We start from the raw sequence: 16,121 nt of genomic DNA, 5'->3' as shown, positions 1-16,121 counted from the left end.
CACGTATGAAAACATAGCACAAAAATAAATTTAGGTGAAGTGGTGAGATCTCACCTCTTTTTCACCCTGTTGAATTCATTGCTTTATAACTCTCTTCCTTTCTCCAACTCTTCTAACTTCTTCTTAAGTTCAGCAATGTTGTCCTCATGAAGTTTAATCTTTCTCAAAATTCCTTCTTTATCTAATGGTTGCTTTATCTTTCTAAACTGAACTCTACCATCCTTCATAGTATGAATGTAAAAACCTTCTGGAATAGTTCCTGATTTAATGTATTCTACCAAAAACTTTTGTTTCATTGCTTCAGTGACTTTAGTCGTCATTTCAATCAAAGGTGAAGCTAGCACAGCGATAATGGATTTCATGACTTTTTAGTATTTCATGCAATCTTAACAGATAGCCTTACAAGTACTTCCAGTGTCCCTAGCTGTCCCTCCTTTTTATATAACTCCATGACATTTATAATCTCGCGAAACTTAACAGGTAGCATAACAGATTAAAATCAGATGAGGTTTTGAACCAAAATTTCTAAGCAACGTTGTCAAGGATTTTGAGGAACTAGGGACAGAGTGTGGCAAAGTCCAAGATTTAATTTATCTTCATCTGTTTCATCAGCTATCTCATCTAATATGCCAATATTTTATTCATAACTCGTGGCAAACTCACTAACTTTCGTTATGTTCATCTGCATGCTTCATCTGATAGAAAGTATGACTTTCATTAACTCTGTGAGATAATGAAAACTACTAGGGACAGAGACCATGGCAAAGTTTATGACTTTCATTAACTCTGTGAGATAATGAAAACTACTAGGGACAGAGACCATGGCAAAGTTTATGACCTCCTCACTGTTCTCGTGAACTATTTCATTATTGCATGAACGACCTCCTCACTGTTCTCATGAACGACCTCCTCACTGTTCTCATGAACTATTTCATTATTGCATGAACGACCTCCTCACTGTCTTTCATAAGCGTTTCAAAGTCTCCTTTACTCATTACTTCAATCTCATGCTGTTCACAGTAGTACTTAAACTCACTGTATATGTCTTTGTTGTATGTTATATTGCTTCCCATGTACTCCATGAATTTTTCAAGCACTTCCTCATAATTCACTGTTTCTTTCTTTCCACGACCTTCTAATATCATACTTGCTTCGTAAATATAACTTCTTGCAGAACCGTCTCGCTTTCTACTTCTCTTCACAAATTCTCTCATCTTACCGCCAAATACATTTGAACTACATGCAAAGAATTCATTCTCCTTCGCAAATTCTTTATATCTTCTGTAGCACTCTGTACAATTCCATCCGGATACAAACTTTTCATAGAACTCCTCGTAAAACATTTGGTAAGGTGTTTTGTTCATTTCGATGAGTTCTTGTTTAGCCCTGGTGAATGGTATCTTCCTTACATCAAATTCACTTAAATCTTTCCTCATGAAGTACGTCAGTAAGTTTGAATAAAACTCTTCATTAAAGCTTTCAATGAGATTTGAGAAATATTCGTAATTTCCTTTGTATCTGCTGCTTACGTCAATGACAACAAATCTTCTGTCGTCTTTATCAATCTTTACTGAGTTGAAGTTGTTAGATATCATGATGATATTACAAACATTCTCTATCTTTCTTACTGGCTGACACTTCTGATTTAAGTCCAACTGAGTCTCTGTTACTATTGACTTTAGTGCGTCGTGGTTCATGACCTTAGACGTATCGCATGAGCTTAGTTCATTGCATACGATGAGCTTCATGTTCTCAATAGCAGCATTGAATCTACCAACCACATTCTCTATTGCCGTTATATTATTGTTGGCGTACTTGCTAATGAGCTCGCATAGAACATTACTAAGTATTCTTACCAGTTCCTTGCTTTCCTATTAACAAAAGTACTGTTCCAGTCTTTCCACAAGGATTTGAACGATGTAGGCGAACCAGTTCAAAACATACTCATAAAGCTCTTCATCCTCATTACATATGACATCGTGAACATGTTTCAAATATCCTTCAATAACGTTCTCATCTACTTCATTCAGTACCTCATACTCATATCCTCTGAAATAGCTGTAAATGTCATCTCTTTCGTCAAAGAATCTCATGCCTGACTTCATAAGATAGTTCTTGTTCTGACCCGCTTCATAAATCATCAGTGCGTTCACATCCTTCTCCTCAATACGTCCTACATAAATACTCTTCATGAGCTTATTGAATTCCTTGCTATCTACTGACACAAGTGTTGTTGTGTCTCGTATTCCATCATAATCTTTCACAGATTATTTCCTGTGTTGTTGTCAAAATGTCATGTTGTCCACACTTTTTCAGAGAAGTTAATTACCTGGTGACCTGTGAACCTGGTGACCCCTTCAGTTCTTAAAAATTAATTCATAACTGCCTTCCTTCCTGTGTTGTTGTCTAAATGTCATGTTGTCTCATTTTTTCAGAGAAAGTTAAAATTACCTGGTGAACCTGGTGACCTGGTGACCCCCTTCAGTTCTTCAAATTAATCATAATAACTGCCTTCCTCCATGTGTTGTTGTCTAATTTCATGTGTGTCTTTTTGTCAGAGAATCTTAAATTACCTGTGACACATGGTGACGTAGTGACACCTTCAGTTATTCAAAAAATAATTTCATTATTGAAATAACCTAAAAACCATCTACCCTAAAATTATTTTTGGTCCTTTAAGCTCATTCGATGAATAGTTTGAAAAACATTGACGTTCAATGTTGACAAACATATACGCTCATTACGATTGAAGAAATCATGACACATTACGTCATTGCAACTATACTAATTAAACTACCTAACGAATCATACAAATCTATGTAAATAAACTGTTTTTCAAATGTATTTCACATTAAGAAAAACCCTACCCCCTATCATGACATACTCGTTGATGTCATCTAGAGTAATAGATAGACAAAATTATCCTGTTAATGCGTTGTTAAGTTCAGGAGTACACTCATAAAACATATGCAATACCATATGGTTTTGCTCGCATTAATCCGCAAATATTACATAAATCCTTATACATAAATCATGACAAAACGCATCAATTACAACAAGTGAAGTCATCAAATACAGATCGAGAAATCTGACAACATTACATAATATCTTATGCTCATACGATGAGAAATCATACAAAACATATTACGTACATTACATTGAAGAAATCATGACAAAACATTTACGCTCATTAACATGAAAGAAATTCATGAAAAATTACATCATTACGAGAGAATCAAATTCATTGAGAAAAGAGGTGAGAAAAGAGGTGACGTTCACCTCTTCACCTAAAACATTATTTTTGGATCTTTACACTCATTACGATTGTAAGAAATCATAGAAATTCAATGAGTAGAAAACGAAGGTGAGATCTCCCTCTTCACCTAAACCTTATTTTTTGAGATCATTACACTCATTACGATGAATCTTGAAAATCATTACGATTAAATCATGACAAAACATTACATAAAATCACGACAAAAATCGTTCGTATATGACAGTTATTACAACTTTAGAATGAAATCATCATGACAAAAGCATATACGATGAAGTCATGACAAAACATTTACGATAGAATTCAGTGACAAAACATATACGTTCATGTTTACAAACATATACGATGAAGTCTATAACATAATAATATTCAAGACCAGGAGCCAAATTCTTGCGAATTTCATATGGAATCTCTTCTCTCGGTTTTTCGAGGGAAACAAATCATGAAATCGAATTTACACTCATTACGATGAAGTCATGACAAAAATATACGAAGAGTTTGACAAAACATAAACGACGAAATCATGAAAAACATTATACGATGAAGTCATACAAAATAACGAAGAAATCATGCCAGAAATCAATTACCGATGACAATACATGAACAAAACATATACGCTCATTACGATGAAGAAATCATGAAAATTCATGAGGTGAGAAAAGAGTGAGAAAGAGGTGAGATATCACCTCTTCACCTAAAATATATTTTGTCTGATTTACGCTCATTACGATTAAATCTGACAAAAACTTACGATTGAAATCATGACAAAACATTTACGATGAAATCATGACAAAACATATACGTTCATGTTTGACAAAACATATACGATGAAGTCTCATGAACATAATAATATTTCAAACCAGGAGCCCATTCTTGCGATTTTCATATGGAATCTTTCTCTCGGTTTTCCGAGGTAAGCAATTATATGAAATCATTTACACTCATTACGATGAGTCTATGAACATAATAATATTTCAAACCAGGAGCCAAATTCTCGATTTTCATATGAATCTCTTCTCTCGTTTTTCGAGGAAAACAATCAATTGAAATCATTTACACCATTACGATGAAGTCATGACAAACATATGACGATGAAGTTTTGACAAAACATAAACGAAGAATCATGACAAAACATATACCGATGAAGTCATGACAAAAACATATACAGAAGAAATCATGACAAAACATATACGATAAATCATGACAAAACATATACGCTCATTACGATGAAAGAAATCATAGAAAATTCATGAGGTGAGAAAAAGAGGTGAAAAAAGAGGTGAATCTCACCTCTTCACCTAAAATATATTTTTGTCTGATTTACGCTCATTACGATGAATCAGACAAAACATTACGAGAAATCATGACAAACATTACGATGAAATCATACAAAACATACGATGAAACATGACAAACATTTACGATGAAATCATGACAAAACATTTACGATGAAATCATGACAAACAAACATGAAATGCTGACACATTCGATGAAATCATGACAAACATTACGATGAAATCATGACAAAACATATAGCGATGATAATCATGACAAAACATATACGATGAATCATGACAAAACATTTACGTTCATTACGATGAAGAAGTCTTGACAAAACAATGTACGATGAAATCATGAACAAAACTATACGATTAATTCATACAAAACATATACGAAAGAAGTCTTGACAAAACATATACGTTCATTAGCGAAGAAGTCATGCACAAAACATATACGATGAAGTCATGACAATCATACATATACCATTAATCATGACAAAACAATAGTGACCACTGATAGAATCTTGAGATGCAACAACCAAACATATACGGTTCATTACGAGAAGTCATGACAAAACATATACGAATGAAAGTCATGACAAACTATACGATGAAATCTGACAAAACATATACGAAGAAGTCTTGACAAAACATATACGTTCATTACGATTAAATCATGACAAAACATGTACGATTAATCATGACAAAACATTTACGATGAAAATCATGAACAAAAACATATACGAAGAAGTTTATTTCCTGGACTGTTTGTCTAAATGTATGTTGTCAGTAATTTTAAGAGAAGTTAATTAACCTGCGTAGCACAATGGTAACATGGTAACAGTGAAACATTAACGTAAACATTATTTTTGCTGAATTCAACAACAAAATGAACGAGGTCAGGATGTATGCAAATACCTTTGAATTCATTCATAACGCCTTAGTAAGCTCATAAAATGCTTGTTTTTGCATCACATTTTGACGAAGTGAAGATCTTCACTTCGTCAAAAATGTTTTGCATTCTCTACTGTATCTTCGAGTTCTTCTTCATCTAACTTCTCATGAACTTTCTTGTCTATGGAGTCCATAATATCTTTGACATAAAATGCATACTTTACAGAGCACCATTCAACAACAAAATGAACGAGGTCAGGATGTATGCAAATACCTTTGAATTCATTCATAACGCCTTAGTAAGCTCATAAAATGCTTGTTTTTGCATCACATTTTGACGAAGTGAAGATCTTCACTTCGTCAAAAATGTTTTGCATTCTCTACTGTATCTTCGAGTTCTTCTTCATCTAACTTCTCATGAACTTTCTTGTCTATGGAGTCCATAATATCTTTGACATAAAATGCATACTTTACAGAGCACCATTCAACAACAAAATGAACGAGGTCAGGATGTATGCAAATACCTTTGAATTCATTCATAACGCCTTAGTAAACTCATAAAATGTTTGTTTTGAGGTCGAGCCACTTTTGGCTTGACCGTATTCTTTCAACCAAAACTCAAGAATTTTCCTGTGTGAATTTTGTATAAAAAGCAACCGTCTGAATTCAGGCGGTTGTTATATTCTTCACAAAACATTTACGTTCATTACGAAGAAGTCATGACAAAACATATACGATTAAATCATGACAAAACATATACGATTAAATCATGACAAAACATTTACGCTCATTACGATGAAGAAGTCATGACAAAACATGTACGATGAAGTCATGACAAAACATATACGATTAAATCATGACAAAACATATACGATGAAATCATGACAAAACATATACGAAGAAGTCTTGACAAAACATGTACGATGAAATCATGACAAAACATATACGATTAAATCATGACAAAACATATACGAAGAAGTCTTGACAAAACATTTACGCTCATTACGAAGAAGTCATGACAAAACATATACGATGAAGTCATGACAAAACATATACGATTAAATCATGACAAAACATATACGAAGAAGTCTTGACAAAACATATACGATGAAATCATGACAAAACATTTACGCTCATTACGATGAAGAAGTCTTGACAAAACATGTACGATGAAGAAGTCATGAAAATTCATGAGGTGAGAAAAGAGGTGAGATCTCACCTCTTCACCTAAAATATATTTTTGGATCATTTACGCTCATTACGATGAAAAAGTCTTGACAAAACATTTACGATGAAATCATGACAAAACATTTATGTTATACAGTAATGTTAGTCATGAATGTTTGTCCTACGTGTTGGCGTTAGTGTTGAAAAATAATGTTTGTCCTACATGAAGCCGTACAAGCGTATTGAATTTGTTATGCATAAGATTACTCTCTTGTTTTCTGTATCTATCATAGAAACATAAGCAGCACTGTTTTTGTAAAGTTTATATGAAGTTTTCGATAGTTAAGACCTGTATAATAATAGAATGCGTCCTCATTCTCAACATAATAGTAGAACTCAAACGAATGCTTACCATAAGCTGTTATTTCAACAGCTTCGTCAGATATTTCATCAACGAACTCATAACTATATCGCCATACTTGCTTTTATTTCTATTGTGTTTCAGATTTAGAACACCAACGAAGGTTTAGATTCTGTTGTCCGTTCTATCATGATTTTATGGTCTATTTCTTTAAATTGTTTGGATTTTCAATCCACTGTTCTGCAATAATTCTATGCTTTAAATGTGTTTTGTTGTTTAAACTAAGCTCAATATAACACATGATTATTTAAGCATTCACTCTTAATATGTTTGTTTTTCTTTCGACGAATAGTAAAAGGATATGTCGTACAAATCTCATAATCTTCATGATTTCTCAATGTTTCCCATTGAGTTGTTCCCACACTAACGTTCTCATTGACGTCCTCAATATCTTCTTCCTCACTGAACTCGTCAATATTTTCACTAGCTCCTTCTGTAATGTTTCATCGGCATTGTCATTGACTTCTTCTGTAAGTTAGATTGTTGTTGTTTCGCTCATGTCTCTTTCACTAATGTTAAAAGTTATGTTGTACGAATTTGAACAGAATTTAGAGCAGTTATGAAACAATGAAGTACTTTTACGCTATTGAAAGGAACTATGAGAGTGAAGTACATGACAGCAATGACAAAAGGAACTAAATATCAAACCTATGAAATCGCTCACGAGGATATAGAGTTTAACAAGTACTTTGTGGAGTATCTTATAGTGAAGAAGTATGTAAACCTTACTTCAATGTTTGACAGCATGAATGAGGATGTTATTTCATGGTTAAAGAATATAAGCAATGTTTTCGTAAGTACGTCCATAGATGACAAAGTCTTGTTGTATTTTATGAAGACAGCAATACGAACACAGGAACTAATGAGATATTATGCATTCAACAGCAAAGAAAGGATTTAGTACTATTGGCATGAATGAACATTGCAGGAATGACATATACAACCTATGCTCACGAAGCCTTACACAAAAGCAATACAAATGATAGAACATCAAGTGTCTAAGGTCAGCAAATGAAATCATTACTGTCAGTGGTTATGAAAGAACTGTTAGCAAAGATGAGTGGAAACAGCTATTCATATTAAGGAAGGACGTTGCTGACTAGTTAAAACCTGCTTGCACAAACATTGTTTCAGATAAGACCAGCAATGACTAAGAACCCTTTGACCTTAGTCAATGAGACCATAGAGGTTGAAGATAATGACATGAAAGAACTAGGAATGAATGAGAGAAGTTGTGAAGGATGTTTGAGTCAAACACATGGTTCTTCAGAGCGTTAAGAAACTTAGTAAGAACGACAGAAATATTTTATTAGAGAAGTATTGCAAAGGATGTGTAAATGAATTGCTTGAAATAGAACTTAGAGACACTTTCACACTAAAGGACTTGAGGAAAAATAAGTACATGAGGTGAGGACGGTATTGACATAGCTAGTGTTATAAATGATTAAGAAGATGTGTTGTTGTTATGGACGGAGCACGTATGACATATCTAGTGAAAGATAATGAATAACGAAAACAAAACATTTGTGTCAGTAGATAGCAAGGAATTCAATAAGCTCATGAAGAGTATTTATGTAGGACGTATTGAGGAGAAGGATGTGAACGCACTGATGATTAATGAAGCGGTTCAGAACAAGAAACTATCTTATGAAGTCAGGCATGAGATTCTTTGACGAAAGAGATGACATTTACAGCTATTTCAGAGGATATGAGTATGAGGTACTGAATGAAGTAGATGAGAACGTTATTGAAGGATATTTGAAACATGTTCACGATGTCATATGTAATGAGGATGAAGAGCTTTTATGAAGTATGTTTTGAACTGGTTCGCCTACATCGTTCAAAATCCTTGTGGAAAGACTGGAACAGTACTTTTGTTAATAGGAAAGCAAGGAACTGGTAAGAATATACTTAGTAATGTTCTATGCGAGCTCATTAGCAAGTACGCCAACAATAATATAACGGCAATAGAGAATGTGGTTGGTAGATTCAATGCTGCTATTGAGAACATGAAGCTCATCGTATGCAATGAACTAAGCTCATGCGATACGTCTAAGGTCATGAACACGACGCACTAAAAGTCAATAGTAACAGAGACTCAGTTGGACTTAAATCAGAAGTGTCAGCCAGTAAGAAAGATAGAGAATGTTGTAATATCATCATGATATCTAACAACTTCAACTCAGTAAAGATTGATAAAGACGACAGAAGATTTGTTGTCATTGACGTAAGCAGCAGATACAAAGGAAATTACGAATATTTCTCAAATCTCATTGAAAGCTTTAATGAAGAGTTTTATTCAAACTTACTGACGTTACTCATGAGGAAAAGATTTAAGTGAATTTGATGTAAGGAAGATACCATTCACCAGGGCTAAACAAGAACTCATCGAAATGAACAAAACACCTTACCAATGTTTACGAGATCGTTCTATGAAAAGTTTGTATCCGGATGGAATTGTACAGAGTGCTACAGAAGATATAAAGAATTTGCGAAGGAGAATGAATTCTTTGCATGTAGTTCAAATGTATTTGGCGGTAAGATGAGAGAATTTGTGAAGAGAGTAGAAAGCGAGACGGTTCTGCAAGAAGTTATATTTACGAAGCAAGTATGATATTAGAAGGTCGTGGAAAGAAAGAAACAGTGAATTATGAGGAAGTGCTTGAAAAATTCATGGAGTACATGGGAAGCAATATAACATACAACAAGAAACATATACAGTGAGTTTAAGTACTACTGTGAACAGCATGAGATTGAAGTAATGAGTAAAGGAGACTTTGAAACGCTTATGAAAGACAGTGAGGAGGTCGTTCATGCAATAATGAAATAGTTCATGAGAACAGTGAGGAGGTCATACATGAGAACAGTGATGAATAGTTCATGAGAACAGTGAGGAGGTCATACATGAGAACAGTGATGAAATAGTTTCATGAGAACAGTGAGGAGGTCGTTCATGCAATAATGAAATAGTTCACGAGAACAGTGAGGAGGTCATAAACTTTGCCATGGTCTCTGTCCCTAGTAGTTTTCATTATCTCACAGAGTTAATGAAAGTCATAAACTTTGCCATGGTCTCTGTCCCTAGTAGTTTTCATTATCTCACAGAGTTAATGAAAGTCATACTTTCTTATCAGATGAAGCATGCAGATGAACATAACGAAAGTTAGTGAGTTTGCCACGAGTTATGAATAAAATATTGGCATATTAGATGAGATAGCTGATGAGAAACAGATGAAGATAAATTAAATCTTGGACTTTGCCACACTCTGTCCCTAGTTCCTCAAAATCCTTGACAACGTTGCTTAGAATTTTGGTTCAAACCTCATCTGATTTTAATCTGTTTATGCTACCTGTTAAGTTCCGCGAGATTATAAATGTCATGGAGTTATATAAAAAGGAGGGACAGCTAGGGACACTGGAAGTACTTGTAAGGCTATCTGTTAAGATTGCATGAATACTAAAAAGTCATGAAATCCATTATCGCTGTGCTAGCTTCACCTTTGATTGAAATGACGACTAAAGTCACTGAAGCAATGAAACAAAAGTTTTTGGTAGAATACATTAAATCAGGAACTATTCCAGAAGTTTTTACATTCATACTATGAAGGATGGTAGAGTTCAGTTTAGAAAGATAAAGCAACCATTAGATAAAGAGGAATTTTGAGAAAGATTAAACTTCATGAGGACAACATTGCTGAACTTAAGAAGAAGTTAGAAGAGTTGGAGAAAGGAAGAGAGTTATAAAGCAATGAATTCAACAGGGTGAAAAAGAGGTGAGATCTCACCACTTCACCTAAATTTAATTTTTGTGCTATGTTTTCATACGTGTGAGGGTGGTGATATCATTTATTTTTAAGTTTATTTTTATATAAATGACGAAACTATTCTATTGAGATAAACAAACTACAACGGTCATGAGTTCAAGAATTTGTTCTTCGTTCCTCGTGAAAATACATTCTATCAGATACGAGGGAGAAAGGTAAAGTTAGTTTGAGCGTTTATGAAGGAATGAAAAGAATGGAAGTTTATACAAGCATACGATAACAAACGGTAAGCGTGTTTCATTAGCTTTGTCAAAACTTACTAACATTTATTTTGACAGTGACTTTGACTCTGAGATTGGAGCGACAGCAGCGATACTGAAGAATATGAACTATTGTGTGAAGCCCAGCAATGGGAAGAGTTGCAATACTTTTGTAAGTGAGAACGTTTATTTTTTACAGTAGTGAGGTGAAGTGGTTGGTGGCTTTGTAAATATTTAAGGTTAAGTTGGTGTTTGTGTTTGTGTTGTAAAATATACGTTAACGGTTTTGTAAAGTGTCAAATTCACAAGTATTGCGTACGGAGAACGCAGTGCCTCCGTACACGAGACTTGTATACTAACTCTTTACATACTGTGCCGAATGTAGTGAAACATTAGTTCAGGCAGTTCGTGCGATGGCATTAAAAAAGCAGGAAAAATGATTTTAAAGATCATAAGTGCAAATTTTTACTCCCAATGCCCAACTACGTTCCTGCTGAGCACCAAGTTGAGATCTCAGCAAGCAGTTGGCTCTGATAATGATCCTTCGTTAGAAGAGATCATTGCCAGGCTTATTGCGAGCCTAGATATAAGCCTTTATGCCACAATGAGCCAGCATTTAAAAGCTTCCTAGAGAGCTTCGCCAAATGGCTTAAAAATAAAGTCAATCGCGAACAGGGCATCAACTTTACAATCCCAGACATTGAGTTCACACGGCGCGGTGTCAGAGAGGCATTGATTACTTTAGGCAAAACAGACTCCTCTCGGGGCCTAAAGTTCTGCGAGGAATTCCGCATCTTCTCAATTTCCCTGGACTGCGGAACACACAGCAGCCGTCATGGTCTATTCTTGTGTGTGCAATCCAGGCAAAACAGATCGCCACCAATTCTTCGACACAACAATTTCGACTAATTGGACATACGAGGAACTACATACATGGTTTGATTCTCTTAACGTTAATAAAAAACACGTAGCTGGAGTAGTCGGAGATGGTTTGCCAGCCCAGTTAAAGGACTCTGCACTGGAGGCCAGAAGGAGCCCTTTTCCGGCTTAAAACCGTGTACATTCGTTGCTTTAACCACGTCTTGAACAATGCTATTGTCCACGCACGTAAGCAATGTCCATTGTTGAATGAACTGATGAATAGAGTTCACCAGATTATCATTATCTTTAAGAATCACGATATGAGAGCGAGATACAAGATCAGGGTTCCATCAATCCGGAAACTCGCTGGCTCTACATATATGATACTCTGTTTTCATCTTTGATAATCTGGAAACAATTAATACTGCTTTAAGAAGTGAGGATCTTCTACTATCCCTTCCAGAGCTACACGTGAACAGTTACAATGGACATGTGATGGAATTCCTCCACTCTTTAAGATGCTTTAATGATATTCAAGCCATTAAAGCAACTTCAATTATGGCTGAAATCCAACAAGTCCATGGGTGCTTATGCATTCCTGATGATACAACAGTGCCAAGGGATGTTGGATGACATGGCAGAAAGATTAACGCCAGATAGTGAAGAGATTCTCGATCAATCACTACAATATTCAAAAATGATATGAAAGAATATGGTAGAATTGATTTGCTTCGGTTTGCTTTCGGCTTTAACCGTTAGCAAGGAAGATCATCAGAGACAAGAAGGGTTTTGAGGAAAGACAAGCTATCCACTATAAATGAGTTGAAAGATGTGCAAGTCCCAACGATTCCTTCCCTGAGGATCATCAATCGCGAGATCACATTTGAGAAACTCGGCGAAATCCTTGAAGAAAAACGAACAGAACGTGTTGACGAGGTAGCCGAGCATGATGAAGAGATCCAGCAAGCAGAAGAGGAACAAATGCTTAACGACGATCATGCAGCCGAAACAAATGCCGATGGTTCGAGGAATTCCTTGGTCTGGGATGTTGTAGATGAAGAGATAAAAGATCTATACACATTCATGATAACAATCCTCAGACAAAGAGCAATTGCCGAATCAACAGTTGATCCAACGATCAATAAAGACGATAGAGCCAAGGAATTGAGTGATGCTTACGATTTCTTCTTATAGAGCAAGATGATCCCATCTTATAAATGGTCATCATCTTGCTCAAAATGATGGCAAGTTTTGGCACATGAATGGCATAAAGCAACTAAAAGCAAATAGCCAATTGGAAAAAGGATGATGTCACTTTCGTGCAGTGAAGCAGATGTAGAACGGGTAATATCTGAATTGCGAAAGACAAGAAATTCAATGAACGAATCATGCAAAGAAGAATATGTAGCATGCCGATTCTTCATCAAGTTGAATGATGATCAATTTGATATTTGATTTTGTTTTTTAATAAAATTTATTAAATAATTTGTTTTAAAAAGTATTATTTTTATTCGTAAAGATATTAGACAGAAGGTGGCCAGCCTATGTCTATCAATCTTTAATATTAGTAGTAATTTCCCGCATTTCTGAATGATGATTGATTAGCTTTGTTGTTATTGATGTAAAACTGGATAAGTATTAAATAATTATATTAATCTTGGCCAGGGGACTGCTGATGGCCGTCAGCAAGCGGCCACTATGAATCATTATAATTATTTAATACTAAATTGAGGTAAAAAGCAATAGACTTGCCGAGCCTCATGCCCTACCCATATAAATAGAATCACACTTTAGTGAATCAACATCTATAAGAATGAAGTGTTTTTGAAGCTGAAATAATATTGAATAGAAATTAATTTTTTCTGAAATTTTGATGAAATTATGGGAAATAAAAAATTACTAATATTGTATTCATACAAATATATTATTTTAAAGGAAAATAGATGCTGATAGAACAATGAAAATTTTTGAAAAACTTTACAATTAATTTATGTTCGTTAACCACAGAGTTTGCAATCCAAAGCTCACGTTAGACAACAAGAGTCATGAAGTCTCATACTAAGGGATATCCAACATATATTTTAATAATCTAATGTTTTGTGACAAATATTCAACATAAAATTAAGTTTTGTTTCGTACAAGGCATTCATACTTTGAGATATCATGCTAAAGATTAATAAATAAGATAATAAAATAAATTTATACGTATTACTTTCATTTAATATGCTTTATGCTGTATATATTGATTAAGAGGCATTAAAAGGTTCCATAGTCTGCTTTATAGGCAAGATTTTTGATAAAAATTTTAAATTTTGAAAAAATGATGAGAAAAGGAAAAAAGGTAAATGAGAGCAAGAGGAGGGAAAAAGAAAAAAAAAGAAAGGGAAAGGAAAATAAAGAAAGAAGGACATATAAAATTTAGATGCGCATTCTTAATGCCGAGGCGGCTTGCCGCCGAGGCGCGATTTTTTTAGGCCTCTACGGTAACCCGGCAATGTTTTTTTAAATCTTGTACAGCCCTAGAAAAGGTATTTATCACAAAAATTTTCGTTAATAGATAATTAATTTATCTAATTAATAATGTAATGAAGATAATGAATATGATCATTTCATCATTTTTTTGAGCATATACGAGCTTCGACTATAAGTTAAAACTTGAAATACAAAATTGAAATTTTCCATTGTTGAATCTGCAATAATATTAATATAAACTTGTTAACTCTTATGATTCTAATATAGTAGTAATATTGCGACATTTCGATTGGTTTTTAAACTCAGTAGTAGTATATGAAGGGTTTGTGTGACTTTTTTTGTAAACGTAAGAATCATAATTTTTGAATAACTGAAGGTATCACTATGTCACCATGTCACCAGGTTATTTAACTTCTCTAAAAATGATGACAACATGACATTTAGACAACAGGTACGAAAGGAGGAAGGCATTTATGTCTTACATTTTGAATAATTTATTTTTATTTTGTATGAATTTTCACAAACCCTTTACATAATGAAACTTTTTTTGTTACATCTATATATAGACGATGCATTAAAATATATTTATTTATAAATCATTAAAAATTAACATTAATTTTAAAATAATTTATTTTATCTTTATATAAAGAAGCTATATATAGATGATGTTAGATATTTCGCGATTAATTAAACATTGTTTAAAATCTGAATGGGTTAAACTTCAATTTAAAAATTGAAGATTGTGAATTATTAAAAAAATATGAAAGCCAAAATAAGCTAATGATTATTTGAATTTATGAAATCAATTATTTGATTCATTCTTTCTTCAATCTCTTCTATTCTTTTTGTTAAATCATCTATTTTCATTAATGAGGTGATTCTTGATTGAGGAATAGATTTCAACTAACCACCCCTTTTATTTTTGAAATTTTGAATCCATTAACTTTAAACATTTTATTTCAATTTACATGTTTCAATTCTTCAAATAATTTTTATTATTAGCATAATAGTCATTAAAATTCTTCAACAGATGAAAAATATTTTTATTTCAGTAATTGGTTTAAACAACGTTTATTTTTTGTTGAACATTTTCACTTTCATTTATTTCTTCCTCCTCTGTTTTCATTTTTTTAAAAATCGGTTTTCATTTATCATTAAATAAAAATTAGAATATAAGTGATGAAATAATATTTTTTAATTAATATTAATCAGAAATGGCGGCAGGATTCTTAAAAAATTATGGATGGAATTAAGAAGCTGCGGGTTGGTTTATAAAAAGATTATTAAACCGTTGCAAAACTTTTTGGCACCAGTAGCGAAAACGGCAGGAACTCATAGGTGGAGTATATAGGTACTAAAGCAGTAATCGGCGATGGAGCACAAGCAGGTAACGCAGTTGGTGGAATTGCTGAAGGATACTTAATAAATATGAGGTAGAATAGTGGAAAATATAAATTATTTTTAAAATTATTTTTATCTTAGTATCGGTTGTAGTCTTTGAATAAACTTTTTTCTCCTTTATTTAAAACTTCTCTTATGGGGCAGCTTTTGGTGTTATTGATTTCAGCATGTCACTAATTGTTCTTATTCTAAATATCCAAATTGCCCCCTTCTTCAATGTTTTCCCAAACTTTACTCGTCCCTTTTTTACCTAATCCCACACAGTTTCTTAAATTATATCTGCCAGCCATAGTTGATTATTTCATTAAATTAAAATTCATTTCCCAT

General features: G+C 33.6%; 1 protein-coding gene across 1 annotated transcript, besides 3 other annotated features; it reads right to left on the bottom strand.

The window, feature by feature from the left end:
* Positions 1-83: 83 nt before the first annotated feature.
* On the bottom strand, positions 84-362 carry TVAGG3_0596360 (uncharacterized protein; the record flags this gene model as incomplete). The annotated part of the gene is made up of 1 exon (XM_001328130.1): positions 84-362. One exon carries the CDS (start codon positions 360-362, stop codon positions 84-86), a length of 279 nt encoding a protein of 92 aa, XP_001328165.1.
* A 756-nt stretch (positions 363-1,118) lies between these two features.
* Positions 1,119-9,673: a mobile genetic element.
* Positions 9,674-12,743: 3,070 nt separating this feature from the next.
* Positions 12,744-13,115: a mobile genetic element.
* Positions 13,116-14,237: 1,122 nt separating this feature from the next.
* Positions 14,238-14,447: a mobile genetic element.
* The last annotated feature ends 1,674 nt before the right edge of the window (positions 14,448-16,121 follow it).

Source organism: Trichomonas vaginalis, chromosome II (genome assembly GCF_026262505.1).
Source record: "Trichomonas vaginalis G3 chromosome II, whole genome shotgun sequence".
Lineage (NCBI taxonomy): Eukaryota > Parabasalia > Trichomonadida > Trichomonadidae > Trichomonas > Trichomonas vaginalis.
The sequence above is the reverse complement of the archived record's forward strand: the minus strand, read 5'-3'. Positions and strand labels throughout refer to the sequence as shown.